Consider the following 15,606-nt stretch of genomic DNA (forward strand, 5'->3'; position numbering starts at 1 on the left):
ATACAAAGTAGTGCATTATTATGGGGGGGGGGGGGAGGTTGGATGTTAAATCAAATGTGAAATCTGTAAAACTCTGCTTTTCACTTTGAGTTTTGAAAAGGACTTTTCCCCTGTTGTTGGCTGCTAGTTAAAACGATTTTTCAGAAATTAATTTTCACAAATGAATTTTGAAAACACAGAGGATGATATCCCATGATTTTTAAAATAATGGTAGTAATAAAAGACTGTCTGTGCTTTGCTCTTAATCTCTGGCAGCAAATAACAGTCTTTCTGTGTGAGTGCTATACAAAAAACTAACTCCAGTCCTTACTCAGGAGACATATAACCAGGTAGTTGTAGCACTTTTTAAAAACCTCTGATATATTTATCACAATATAGCTACTGATTTATCTTTTTTTTTAAATTATTCTCTAGTATTATTGTGAAAAACATGCATGCTTTATTCTTTTCCTCCCTGGTATGTCTTTAAGTCTACATTGCATCAGTTATCAATGAAATATTTGACACATTAAAGACTCAATGACTCAGTAGTGACATCTTTATTTCCTCCATCTAGATAGCATATCTGAAGTAATACATGTGTTTATGAAGTTAATATCAAATCAGCACAAAGACCGTCCAAACCGTATCTAATATGCCTAAAAATACGATTCTCAGAGAAAACTGAATAGGCAGTGAATCATCCAAAGTTCATCTTGACACTTGCTGTACTCCAAATGTAAATTATGGATCTACCAGAAATGTAGTAAATAGGTTTCAAATTAAGTCAAAATCACACAGATAATGTGTGGCAGATACTAATTCTGAGCTGCAGCATAGATGATCTCTGGTGTCTTGGGTTTAAATGCAGTTATAACCCGTACGATGACCCTGTCCAGAGGTGTTCTGTAGTCCTGCTACCACAGTTGCACCTTCTGTTGTATTCAGGGTGAGATTACAGCTTCCTTACACTTCTACATGAAAAACATTCTTTATTGCTAGGTTAAAAAAAAGTCATCTAGTGTATTGAGGTTCAGTCTCAGGCGAACAGGGACCAGATCCACACTTTAGGATCCTGGCAGACTGTGTTAACTGCAAGCACTAATCCCTCCTAGGAGCAGCTACTGAGCACACCCACCACAAAGCAGGGTAGGTGGGTGCTCTTGCTCGGCACAGACTTGCACCTTGCTTTTGGGGGTGGAGAGAGAGGCTGATCTGTGACAGGAATACCACATCAGTTTTCACTCGCCCTCTTGCAGACATATCCTCGCTCTTTTTTGTTGGCCTTCCCGACTCCCCTCTCATGGATGAGAAAGTGGCCCTCAGCCATTCCTGAGCTTTCATTTACTAATCAGATCCTATTGGTCTAGTGGGTAGTTTGGTCATCGGGGGCACAGACCAGAGCTCTTACAACCTCAGCTTTCCATCTGCAAAAATGACTGTAGCACCTATTTGTAATGTACTTTGAGGTATGAAATTTTAAGGAAATGTAGAAAAAAGTTAAACTTACCAAGTCTGTAAAACCCTCATATAAAAATCCTTAAAGTAGCGTGTATCCCTGTAGTGCCAGTAATGACAAAGCTGTGCAAAACACACCACTGAAGTGATGAACCTCTGTGGCAGCTGCTCCACCAGGTTCAATCTGAATGGTTCTCCTCCTCTGCCAGGCTGGTAAGTTTATACTTTGAGTCCAGATCAACATTTTGATGTGGTCAGACTCTGCCCAACTGCAGGTGATTTAACACTTACCTTTATATACATTATATTGACTTCAGATTGTTTATTTTCAAATAGCTCTATGTAATATACAAAGATTTCTAGAACTTGAAACCTGAACCTGGACCTGAACCTAATATCTGACTCCTCAGTGTCCAACGACCAGAACTGACCGCTCACTTCTAGTGAGGAAGGATAGCTATTTATTGACAGATACAGTTGATACAAAGCCTTACAATAAGACAGCTGGCAATGCCTCAGAAATCAGGTCCCCCATGAGCTATCTCCTCCCATTAAAACTTAAACCCACCATAGAAGTTAAAAGGCGTTTTCCATGATAAGGGTGCAGTTCAGCCTTTTAATTTCCCAGTTGTCAAATCTAATGATCCGTCACCATTTGAAAATATATCTTCTCTGTATCTGTGCTGCACACTGTTCTTTTGGAAGTCTGTATCTATGCAAACTGCTAAACATTATAGTGATCTAAGTAAAGCAGAGACAATCTTTAGCTCTTATCTATTGGGGATTTTACAGTTTTGTGTTTCTGAACTCCTAGGTTTGTTGCTCCGGCTCCTTCTCCTCACCACATCAGCCCCCAGAGAATTTCAGTTCCACATCACGTGATGCAGCGGCAGACTCCACAACCTCCCCACTTTCAACAGCCTGCAGAAATGCCTCTGAAGACATACCAGCCAGCAGCAAACCCTTCTTTTCAACCAAATAGCCTCCACATCCAAGGTAAGAAGAAAGAATCTTCATCACTGATGTTAGTTGTTTGTCACTGCTGCTTGGCTTCAAATTAAGTGCTTCAAGGGCTGGCACTGGTATTTTTAAGGCACCTTTCCCTTTGAAAGACCCTGGGGAGTAGCCTTCAGGACCCTCCCTTCTGACTTCCTTAAAATTCTTAGCTTAGCTAATTGTTATTCATCTTACTATGGAGTTATGTGTTTCTCTTCAGACTGATTTTCAGAGCTCTTGTTGAAATAGAACTGCAAATAATTCTGTGATGGCCTCTGCTTTTAATTTTCTAATGTTATGCTTCTAATCCCTCCTGACTTTACACATAAAGTGTTACCAGGTTTTCAAGAGGTAGAATATTTCTCTCCCTTGCACTTGTGGAGCATACATGTCTCTTACAGCTGTGTTCCCACTTGTGCTGTGTAAACAGCTTCTGCAAGACTTCTCTCTTCCTCTTTGTTCAATCAAGTATAAACTTCTGTAGCCAAGAAGAAAATTAACAACAGCTGAAAACAATGTTGGGTTGTTTGGGGCTTTTTTTCCTAGCTGGTATGGAGTCTGAATAGTAATTACCTTAACATTTCAGAAATGTGTTGACAGCCGTAATGTTGTTTCCTCTCAACTGTTTAAATATATGGTTTGCCATATTTACATACACAAGGTACATAGCACACTGGACTTTTATAGGCCTTGGGATTCTGCTTTTTCATCAGGCTTCCTGAGAACTATCACAGTAGATATCATAGGAAACATCTTGAGAAAACCAAGGCTTCTTTTATTTTCTGCCACTGATGGAAGCAGTCTCTCTAGGCAAAGGGATGAGACAGCACACTGAGGCATCTCCCGGAGTTCATGAGTGTGAAGGGGAGGAAAGAAGGTGCCAGTCCTGTTTTGTTCTTCTTATCGTACTAGACCACACATGAGCAGGATCTGAGCCAGGTGCTTTTCTTCCAGGAACTAGTAATCCTGTACAGCACTGAATAGTACTAGAACATGAAATTTACCAGTGGATGTAAACAGTTACTGTTGGCTTTCTCTATTCTCTGATTAAAGTTTCACTAATAATCTAGGGCCAACAGAGTACAGGATGAAATTTATTAAAATACTGTTCATTTTCATATGACACATGTGAAGACATGCCAGAGCAGGTCCAATAAATTCCTAGCGTATAGGGCATGAAGGGATCAGGTTAGTCTTCCTATTTCCACAGTACCATACATTTTATTCAATTCCCTTTTTTGCTGAATATTTGGCAAGAACTCATCTTCCAGAAAGGCATCCAGACATTAAGGTCTGTCTTCCTGCCTGGAACAAGAATTGTCTTTGAGTGCATAGATGCTTTATCAGCCTCTTCCTCTCATGGTTATGGGAGTTTCAGTAATTGTAGAACCTGGGATCACAACCAGTTGCTCTAAAGTTGAACAGTTTCCGAAGAACTCTGCCTCCCAGAGGCTCATAGATCACCTCGAATTAGTTGCTGCTCCACACAGGACTTGCACCGGCTGGTGCAGCAAGCTCCATATCTGCTTGGGCATCTTCTCTTTAGGGCAGGCCGGAGCGATGCTACGGCGTTCCCATCTCCCCCTCCTACAGTCCGAAGAGGATTTAAAAGGACAAAAGACATGAGTCATTAAAACCATTATAAGAAGGCGGCCCAGTGGAGACCTTCGTCTGGGCAAATGTCACATATGGACTGAAGCCCCATTCCACATCCAAATTTAAGATAGAGCTTCATACTATCTTCTGAGTGGATCAAAAAATGGATAACCTCAAGAGCTTGGACCTTAAACCTATACCTTACTTAGTCGCACATTAGCATTACTGTGTTTGCCTCCCTGTCCTAGGAAAACCTATGTTGAAAATAGACATTGCTGACAGGAATTATATAAACATAGACAGCAACTCAAAGTTGCAATTGTAAAGAACTCTGCACTTAAAACTGGTAGGAACACAATATGGGCTGAACTCTAATTTTTTTTTTTTTTTTGTATTGAAAGATATAATACATTGCAATACAATAGCCACATTTGGGTACTAAATGTTCTTTCAAAGATTAAGTAACCTCTTGTCGCTATAAGAGGTGTTTTATCAGAATGTACTACCTCCAACTTAAGCACAGCTGTCTCACTCTTATGTGCTACACTGAAAGCTTTTTGTCCTGTGTGCCTGAAAGGCTTGCCTAAACTCTCCCTCTCAAAAGCAAATGTTTCAAGAGTTCATGGTCATGTTTTCGCAGCAGCGATACAACGATTGCCATCTTCCTTGGTCACATCATTATAATGTAGAAAAACACCATGGAGTTATCTCACCAGCCTGGACTATTTGGTATGTAAGAAGTGTCTGTGGGAAGCTCTGTTAGTTTCTGTCTCCTGCAGTTCATAACTGCCTTTTCATGATTTAAAGTGCTGTAGCTATAGCCACTTCAGCTCAGTCCGCTACCAAACAATGGTGACATTTTTGTCTCAATCTGTAGTCTTAAACTTGTCAACTCCATTTAAATCGGCTGTACTGAGGAAGAAAGAGTTTCATTGCCTGAAAGCTTTTTGAAGAAAACAAGTTCTAAACAGACTCCCTTACTGAAAGCCTGAGCATCTCAAAAGCTCATGGAGATTGCAGAGCACTATCCTTTAGAAAGAAATTATGTAGGAGATCCAAGACTGACAAGCCTCTTATATCTAATAGCTAATTGTATTGTGAAACTGCTTTTTCTTGGAAGAACATTGTCTACAGTTCAGATTTCATTCTTCTGAGTGATTTTCAGCATCAGATACACAGTAATGTCAGAGAGGGCTTTTTGTTGCCTTGGTTAACATTATATAATAGACTAAATATTCCCTTTCCTTCCTCGTGTGAAATTCACAATTTCGTTTGCTGTATGGGATGTTCGGAAGTGATGATGCTAGACGACTCACTGAGCTGCAGAAGTGAAGCTCTTCTTTTCCTTTCATTAGACTGTAGTATCTTTTATTGGATTACCATAGGCAGTAAATCTGAAACTATCCTGGACTGGAGACTGGAGTGACGGCTTCCCAGCTTGACGCCATCGTATGCCATTGTACTGTGTGTTTGTAGACAGAATAGAAGACAGTACAGGTCCTGGAAATCTGCAACAATTGGCCCAGGACCTGTATTGTACTGGTGAGTCTTTTCAGCCAAGAACAACTACAGGGATCTCAGCAGAGGTACCTGAAGACACAGGCATCTGCAGCACGCAGGCAGCTGCAAGAATAAGGTATTGCTCTGAGACAAGTCAGAAGAAATGCGTGAGGTAGGAAAGATAAAAACAGCAATAGAAACTCCTTCATAGTGAGCAAACTTTTTGTGCTTATACTATAGAGTGAGGTAAAGCTCCTTTGGGCATGGACATAGCTGACTTGATTTTGGATGCTTCTGGTACTGTGAACGTTTTTGCACTAGAAATCTGACTGTCCTTTAAAATTGTGCCTGTAACTCATGTCATATGTGTTTGTGAGTTAAGCTGATGACCAATGCTGGCTGAGTAATGGAAGAAATTATTAAACTTAAAAAATTATTCGGGAGTTTATCAGTTAATGAAAGTGCTTTGTGCACTTCCCTGGTTCTTTCTGCAATATAGCGGTTAGTGTACCAATGGGTCAAAGCTTGTAAGACTGCTAGACAATATTCTTTTGCTTAAGTAGGGAATGAGCAAACACAGAGGATGTGACTCACAATAGCTCAACCCCAAGGTAAGTAGTTTTTCTGCCAGACTTCAGCTAGCAATAGTCAAAGTTACTGCCAGATTGTTCTGCATTGGGAACAGGATGCTGTGAGAAAGGCACAAACAGAGAATGAGCACAGAGCAATGTGAAAAGACATTTCAGCATGTGTCTTGAAGGGTCTTGCCAGCTGGCTCAGACCACTATAGATGGAAATGGTTGTTTCTGGTAACTAGTCTGACTCAACAGTAAACTTGCACAGTGTGTCCTATTGCTGGTTGAGAGAAAAGTTGATTTTAAAAGCATTTTTGAAGGAGGCAAAAACTGTCAATAGCTATATAGCTTCTAAGTCAAGTTTTGGATGGCTATTGTTTTTTCTTTCATTTTATTTTATTTTACTACTGCTGATTCTTAAATGTCAGGACTGAACATTTAAGGATTGACACGGTGTAAATTCCTAGCATGTTTTGCAGTCTGACTCAGTTTTGTTGCAGTTAAACTTTAAAAGAAAAAAAAGATTGAAACCGTCATCTTACAGCTAGGGCTGCAAAGTGCCCGCAGCCCCTGCAAAAGACAATGAAATCTATGAGTGTTTAGCCTCTCTAGAGTGAGCACAGAGTCTGCAAATTGTGCCTGCTGTGGAAGACGAAGTGTGCTTCTACTTTTTCTTTCTTTTTTTTCTTTTTTTTTTTTTTTCCTTCTTTTATATGAAGTCAAAATACTCTTTTTTCATGCAGGTTTTCAGACACAACACTGACAATTGTTTCAGTGTTCTTTCATGTAACTATTTGCCTGATCTAAACTCTTGTTATGTATGTGTAAATTAGGCATTTATCTCATTGTGTGTACACAGAAGTGTCTTGCAAGACTACTAAATAAAATGCAAAGAGTATGTTTCACTCACCGTTGTTACCTAGACCTTCCTATAACGTCTCTTCTGAGTTCCCGGGTGCAGGTTCAGACTGTCTTTTCCTGTCCATACTCCTGGCCTATGCTGATGCTTTTAAACAATGAGTTTTCTATTTCAATTCAAGCACATCTTATGCATGCCAACATTTGTCTGTTTCCTCACGGAGACCACAGAAATACGTCTCAAAGGAAAAATAATTAGAATCATAAAACTCCTAAATCATGCATCCTTCCTCCCACTTGGCAGAAAATCAGTTATATCACATAAAGTGATACAGCATGTTTTCCACTGCGTCCTCCTTTCTCCATCCCTATTATTTATGAAATGCATTATCTGTACATAAACACTTAGTGCAGCTTTAGCAAACAGCAGTCCCATGTGCACGCTTCCATAGGAAAGTTAATGGAAATACACCTAACTTCTAGCCACAATCCAGAAAAAGTTTGCCAAGTGCCTTATGTTCTTAACATGTTTCTAACCATAGACTATCCCTGTAAAGGGATTTGAGGTTGGAAGGTTTGTTTGGGTTGGGGTGTGGAACTGCACCAATATAAAATTTTTATTTTAAAAATACTTTTTATTCATAAGTCAAAACTAGATGCCCTATGCAAGGCATTTATAATTACTAGTAATGAATGAATAGGCCAATAGTTATGTTCAGGTGTCATATAATACCCAAGATATTTAGACATGTCCCTCTCAAATATCAATAGGTTGTGATTCCATGTTTCATGCTTCCCATAAAAGGATCTTCTCTGCTTATAATCTTCTCTCCTTTGGGATATCTCTTTGATCCTTTTTGAACTGTTAAATGGTACCCAAAGCCTTTTGTTGTATGCTGCTCACCCGAACATCCCATTAATTTTAGGGAGGGAGATGAGCTTTTAATCCTGTTAACTAATTTGCTTACTACTCATGGTTTGTTACTGCTCATGGACATCAGTAGATCCCAGGCATGAAAGCTGAATGTCTGGTATAAATATGCTTTCCTAACTACACGGTATGGATGTACTGAGGCTAATTCCTGAACATGTGGAAGGATGAACTTGAGTTGGCTGTTCCTGTAACTATCCAGATTAGGATTCCTTATTCCCTCCTAGTACTAAATGCTCTTTGAAGTCATATCTGTGAACATTTATAATCACTGAAGGTAACAAGGTTTCCTCCTTTTTTATAATATCCAAAAGACAATAAACAGATGCCTAAGGAGAGGGGAGTCATTTAAGTTCTTGAATTGTAAGCCAGTATCTGCAGTACAGAGTTTATATATAGAAGATGCACTAAAAGATGTTTTTCAATCCCTCTTTTCCCCTTTTTTCCTTTTTTTCTGATGTTGATGTTTTAAAGGTTTAGGGAAGGTTTTGTTGTTGTTTCTTTTTATTGATCTTTCTACACTAAAAGGAAATTCAGCTGGAAGGACTTTGTCATATGGATGTTGGTTAACTAGACTGGCTAGAGGAGACAGCCCTGCATGTCAGCTTTTTCTATTGACAGTAAAGTCTCTGGAATAGACTTGGGACACAGGAAGTTCCTTAAGATGCTTTCTGAGGTAGGGGGTCATTTTTCTCACGGTGACTTTTTGGTATGACTTACCACAACATATTCTTCATCAAGAGAATAGCATACCAGCCCTTACACAATAAGCTGTTTGCTAATAAAATCTTCAGAGACTGTATAACTCCTGGGCCTATTTTTGGGCAGTCAAGGCCTACAATTTCTATGTAACACCTTGGAGATAATGCACTGTCTTTTTCCTTTTTCCTTTATGCACAGAAAGAGAGTGGTGAGAACAAGGAGCCACAGTGCTGGCAGAGAGGAGCTTGATTCACAGTTTTTCGTAAAAGAAAAAATAGTATATACTGTAATACTGAATTTATAATTTTCAGGCAGGAGCCCAGTGTGAAATCTGGAAAGTACCATTTCAGACAGCAGGACTGCAGAGTAAAGGGCGAAATTTCCTGAAAAATTTCAGTTTCTAGCCAGTCAGTGCCTCTCACAAGTCATGCTGGAATCAGGATGTCCATGAAGCAGATTGTGTTCGGAATTAGTAGCAACTGGAGGAAGTCTTAGGGAGCTTCATATCAAAGCTGCTTTATTGCTGGAAAATAATTGAAGTCTGCTGAAGACTGCTACTGCAGTCGAGGTTTTTGTTGTTCTCACGGCCATGGTTCCACATGCTATCCCTTGTATCTCTGTCCAGGTCTTTATACTGATGACTTTCTTCTCCTTGTTGTAGGTTTTTATGGGCAGCTTCAGACTTTCTGCCCTCCACATTATGCTGACACTCAGAAGAATGTACAACATGGTGTTTCTTGCAATATGGTTCCTCCTTTTGAAGACTGCTTTGTTCCCACAACAGCAGGCCAGGCAGGGCTTGGTATTTTCCATCGAACTTTTTCAGCTCATTCTGGTATTACAGGTAAATGACAGCTGGGGACTTTGTGGATGGTTGTGTACAGTTTGTGGACTGTGACAGATCTGCTTGAGCTGTGTGTATGACTGGGACCTGTCATGACAGACTTGACTCTTCACAAAGAGGAGATGGTTTTCAGACCTTTGTGGAGTGGTCGGCATTGGGACCCAGTCACCATGGGTCACAGTAACATCTGGCCTGTGTGCAGACTGTACACTGTTGTGGGCTTCTCAAGGTTCTAACCTCTGGGGGTCAGACAGTCATTAGCTCATGTACTTGCTTTGAAATACAATGCATTGAGCCCTGTGTGATATTTGTGCAGCCACTCCACTCTGCTGTAAGAATTGTAGCAGGGACCTGAGACGATTCAAACCACTGATTTTTCTTTATGCATGTTTGATTTTTCTCAGTCTTGAATTTCATTTATTCACATTTCCATGACAAGAACTGCCTGGGTGCACTCTTTTCTGTGCACACTTGACTTAGTCTCTGCCTAGCTGAAAAGTACATAAGGGGCTTGCATGCTGCTCTGGAAGGGTGAAAGTTACCTCTGTGCAGAGGATCAGCAAAAGACAGTGGGCCTAATCTTAGGGCCTAAGCACAATTGATGCCCAAATCTTTTATTGTCCTTCCACCCAAGATGTTTTCACTTAACATTTATGTGCTTTGAAATCTCTTTTACATCTTGGTCCTTCAGTAGTGCATTAAAAAGCCAATGCACCTGTAACTTCCAAGAGGCATCTCACAGTATGTAAAGATGTAATCCAAAAGATGGGATTTTTTCTGCAAACCGTTACTCTTGCCCTTACTATCGCTTGTAGAAGTTAGTAATTTTTGTGCCAGGGTCTGCTTTACAGCAAATGAGTTTCCTCTTATCATATGTTGGGTATGATGAAATTCGATAAACAAGCATGAAGTTTACTTTAAAAATTATCACAATTTTAGCACCCATTAAATAGACAAGTGTTAGTTGTGAAGAAGTCTGCTGTACTTCAGATTTGATTCTGACAGAACTGAAATTCCTCCCTTGGTAAGCAGGAAGTTATGTAATTATTAATGTTATACATATGTTGGCTTGTTTGTTTTGTTTGTCTGTTTCGTTTAAAGCCATTTCCAGTTCTCTGCATAAGTATTAGGATATTCTCCATGATATAGTTATCCTAGTTAATTAATTATTTTTGTATTTTTTCCAGTTTATGACTTTCCAGCAGGGTCCACAGGTATATTTGGTGATTCAGCTCGCAGCATGCCAGAGGATAGCAGTTTCCTACAAGTAAATGCAGTGGATCGTTGTTCTAGCCAGCTTTCTTCTGTCTACACTGAAGGCTAAAGTAATATAAACCTAGTTACAAGAACTTGATTCCATTTCATCTTGCCCTTCTAATATTTCTCTACAAAATTTTTCTCTCCATGAAACTGCCATGTATGTATGGGGATATGGGTTGATATACATACATAACGGAGAGGAAAAAAGCAATCACTGAGCATTCATCATGTAATCAAGCAGTCAACTGAGAAGGAGAATGTTTGGAGAAAGCAAGCTTTGCCAAAACCTTAGCAATTGTTTCTTTTCTTTTTGTCTGTGGCACAGCAACTCTACTTTTTTTGTTCTTTCTTCTTTTTAATTTCTCAAAGGGAATTCACAAACTAAATAAGAAAACTGCTTGTTGACTGTAATCCTTTCAGGCTGAATGGGTGGACTTATTGAAGAACACAGCTTTAGAAAATTCCTTTTTTTAAAACAAAAAAGGAAAAGAAGTAAAACCAGAGCATACTACAAACATTTCAAAGGCACATAGCTTTTTGCACAACCTGTTCGCATGTGATGCTTCCGACGTTAAACACACACCAGCATCAAAAAGGGAGAGAAATTAGACATACATCCTGGCACTACCCATTGGAGGCATTGGTGCAGCTTCTTTTTGGAAGATCTTTGGAAGTACCAAAGATCATTGGTACTGGATTTCTTACAGGCCTCAGTTTAGGTGTCTTTTCCTTCCGTCTATATTTTAAGCCATACAATATGGCCATTGCTATTTTTCCAATATTCCTTCTGACCCAGTGCTTTATGCAATGAATAAGAAGGGTTAAATGCACTACAGGAGAAGGTACATGGACTTTGTCTATATTTAGCACAGCTGCTAGATAAGAATAAGCATGTTTTAACTTCCTGTTGGTTTTTAATTACATTGTAGAGCTTTATTGATGTATGTGCTCCGTAGGAAGGTTTAAAATACCCTGTAGAAAAGACTCTTCCTTAAATTCCACAGGTTTTTTTAAAAGCAATCTGTATTGATTCAATTAAATTTTTGTTGCCCTAACATTTTTCATTTCCATAACGCATTTCCAGGACGAAGAGCTACTCTTAAGTTTACTATGTTGCCTCTGGTTATTTAGAGATGTAAAACTGAACTGGTTTGGTGGTTTTGATTTTTCTGCTCAATGTCAGGCTCTGGTCCTCGAATTTAGTCCAGGATGCAAGCAAATGAGGTTGCCCTTCTTGAAAGGTACAAAGGTATGAGTTAAAAACAGTATTTTGCAGTGGAGATGTGTCATCACTGTGATCCTATATACCTTGGGAGCAACTCTTACATTATGTACGACTGAGTTTTTAGGTTATTAATCCCTGTTCATCCATTTGTGGATTTCTTACTGTGTAGTGTGCATCTTAGTATTCTCATGACCTGATTTAATAAGAAGGACAAAAATCCAAAGTTCATTCTTACAGGCTAGACCATAACTATGCTTCTGAAATCACTTGTCTAGAAAGATGAATTTAAAAAAATGTTTATACAAACATTTTTTTTATCCTGAGAAGCTTTTGAGAGTTGTTGAATGCAGTTTGGGTCAAATTCATAATTTAATTTGGCATTATGTTGCATAGATGAATTTATGTCCATATGTTTATAAAGACTGGCAATCTTTTGAGGTTTATATTCATGAAGTATATTGTTATATACAGGCATATGTGCTTATATATTTAATGGAGATATTTTCATCCAATAAATGCAAAGAATATATGGATAAACCATGTACATAAACAATGTTCAATAAGAAGTAATATGGCTTAAATACAGATAATTCTGTACTAAATTCTTCCCCTTTTTATTCTGCTTCTCACATCACAAGTGAATGTGTCCCTCTGCTTCAGCTTGCAATAGTAGGTCTAGTTGTTACTATATGTGGTTTGCATTGAGTTAAATGACATCAGGCTTCCCTACACAGCTATACATACACAGGCAAAAAGACAGTCCTTTTGCATTAATGTGTGATCTGGCCCAGTGCATTGACAGCGAGTTTTGCTTTTTAATGAAGCTTTAATTTTGTGCTATCTTAGAGCCCATTCTGTGGTCACTGCACATGCATAACTTAGTTCAGCAGGAGTAATTAGGCATGCTGAACACTTCAATTTCAAATGTGTAGGACTATGTTTTGTTCCACCAAAGTCAGTAAGGGCAGGATCAGACCCAGTGTGTACATATGCATGTATATGTACATACATACTTTTGTATGTATAAATCCCTCAAGGTTCTTTTAACCACATGGTTGTCCAGAATTTGTCAGTTGCTGTGTACAAAACTGAAATATTGCTGCAAACTTCAGATCTGTACCACCTTGACTTTTAAATCTTTTGAAATACTTTTTCTAGTATCTGAATGTACAAGCTGTCCAGTAGAGAGAGGGCTTTTACATCATGAAAGATCTTGACCAAAGGGAAAGTGGGAATACAGAATTCAAAGGTATTCATAATTTGGGGGTTCATCAGTTACGTTTTAAAAAGGAAACTTTGCAAGTCATTCATTCATTCTTTCATGTATATATAAAATATATATATTTACAGCTTTCTATGAACCTTAATCTTAAAAAGAAGAAGCTAGAGTACTGTCAAATTAAGCATGAGAGTGGGCTACCACTGTCTATAAAAAGGTACACCTTTGTTTACTTCTGTATCAAAGACAAAGAGGATTCTTCATGATTATTTCATTATTCTCTTTGGAGTCAGACTGACTTTGGGGGATCAGCCTATATCACTGAGGGCAATTGTATAAAATAGAACCATTTTATCTCATGTATTTTGGATATTTAAATAGGGAATCGTGTTTGTCACATGTTACAATGAAAAATGGTGCTTGTGAAAATACATAGCATAATGCCAGTTACTGACTTATATGCAAATAGTTGTGCCTCAGTGATTTTTGTGTTGTTATTCTATTTGCTGGATTGTTAACTTTCTAAAGGGATTCATATCTAAGAGATGAAGTTATTTTAGACTATGAACATTAAACAATATTCTAATGAAATTATTTACAATCATTCTTTTATACAATTCTCTTGTATGCTCTATTTATATCTGCATTAGAAATGGGTCTACACTGGAGTTTAAAATACAGTTTCAAAGCACATGTGTACATGTGTGAGTGTATGAGAGTGCATGTGTGTATTTGGATCTCCCTTTCTATGTATAATATATACATGTATATATACACGCATACATATAGGCATTATGGTTTACTAATACCGGATGCTGAAGTATTGCAGTGCTAAGGCCATCTGTCACATTGTATTTCGTTTTCAACTTTCTTTGAAGAGGTGTGACTGAGTATAAAAATTACATTTTAACTGTTTATTCTCTGTTTCCCTGTGTAATTTTATAGCAGATTTTTTTAAACAGCACTTTTTTGTTGTTTGTGTGAAATTTTGTTGTTGGCTTTTTTTTTATTTCCTAGGAAAACATAAAGCAAAAGAAAAAGACCACAATTTAAAATTAGCTAAGTAGGGTTTTATTTAAGAAAAATAATCCCTTTATTCTGTACAGAAAGCAGCATCTTGTGTAATATTTTTTACACAAAGCACTTTGGTGAGGAGAGAAAGTGGAAGTATGTTTTTCCTAAACCTTACAGAGTATTCTACATATTTATACATGCTTACATATACACATATGAACTCCATTTGCCATACTGTATATCTGGCTGATATTTGCTCTAAAGATATATCTGTTGCATACCATGAAAAATACATTTTCAAAATAATTAGTTACACTTTTTTCTCTGCTAGTATGTATAATTTTGTGATTTGTTACAGTTATTTTTCATATAATCATAAGTTATTTTTGTCCTGTTTCATAAAATTCTTTTTTATGTAAAAGGTAAAATTGAAAGGTGTATGTGCATGGTACAAAATAAAACTGGAAAATTATAACTCAATGACATGACCAGTAGAACGTCTTATTGTAAGATGCCTTTAGACTGCTCCAGCCATTGTCCTTCTCCATAAAACTACTAGTATTTGTATGAATTAGTATAATTAGAAACAGAAATAGAAAAAAAAGTCTCAGAGATTTCTTCTAAAAAACACTTGGGTCAGAGTTTTAAGTCTGGATTTAATTATTGTTATAGTGAGGCTAGAGATTTGTAGAGATAAATGAATGCCTCAGTGTGTGTTTACACCCTGGGTGGAGACACAAATAAAAGAAGAACATTTGATTACATTTTTGTTCTGTGATAATTTTTATTGGTTTCTTTGTTCATGTGGTTCTACAGTACAACATGTAAAGGGATTTTGCTTTTCTGTCTGGTTATTGTTTCTAACATACTCAAGCAATTAAGTTATTTCAGAGCATTTAATGTAAGGAAAGAGCATCTGTTTTTACTGTGCATTAGGCAAAATGCTAACAAAAGATAGAGACAGAAGTTGATGCATGCTAATGTCCATATTGTCCAAAACACATCCTAAGAATCCAGCACGCTTAGGAAATAAGAGGTTACCTTTTACCACACCTATAAATTAGACTAGAAATCTAAGGACAAAATACAAACTAATAAATTAATTAAGTGCAAAAAGTCCTGTTATATGTTTGCAAAGAGACCTTTGAAAATAATGGTCCAAGCTGATTTTACTATTAAATTATTACCAAGGTTGGCTCTGAGTCAACCATGAGCAGAATGAAAACTAGTAAGCCCAAATTCACTGACTGGTATACATGTGAGCTTAGTAGAGCTTTACTGAAAACGAACTTTGTCCAGTGCGTTCTTATTTACACTGCATCTTCATTTCATGTAGGAAACTTACCCCATGGTTTAGCAAATATTGTTAGGGAATCCTGCAGGCTACCATGAAGAACTGAGAGCTGCTGAATTCAAGTGTTTCAGAATTCAATTTTTCTTTTTGATGGA

The 15,606-nt window shown here is 37.9% G+C and overlaps 1 protein-coding gene across 1 annotated transcript in view; it reads left to right on the top strand.

Moving 5' to 3' along the window:
* GLIS3 (GLIS family zinc finger 3) overlaps positions 1-10,804 on the top strand; it is a 174,227-nt gene extending 163,423 nt beyond the window's left edge. Inside the window, exons 8-10 of the mRNA XM_050912959.1 lie at positions 2,252-2,433; positions 9,257-9,439; positions 10,627-10,804. Coding sequence (XP_050768916.1) covers positions 2,252-2,433; positions 9,257-9,439; positions 10,627-10,763 — 502 coding nt within the window. The 3' untranslated portion in view covers positions 10,764-10,804. The remainder of the gene's footprint in view (positions 1-2,251; positions 2,434-9,256; positions 9,440-10,626) is intronic.
* The last annotated feature ends 4,802 nt before the right edge of the window (positions 10,805-15,606 follow it).

This window comes from Gymnogyps californianus, chromosome Z (assembly GCF_018139145.2).
Source record: "Gymnogyps californianus isolate 813 chromosome Z, ASM1813914v2, whole genome shotgun sequence".
NCBI lineage: Eukaryota > Metazoa > Chordata > Aves > Accipitriformes > Cathartidae > Gymnogyps > Gymnogyps californianus.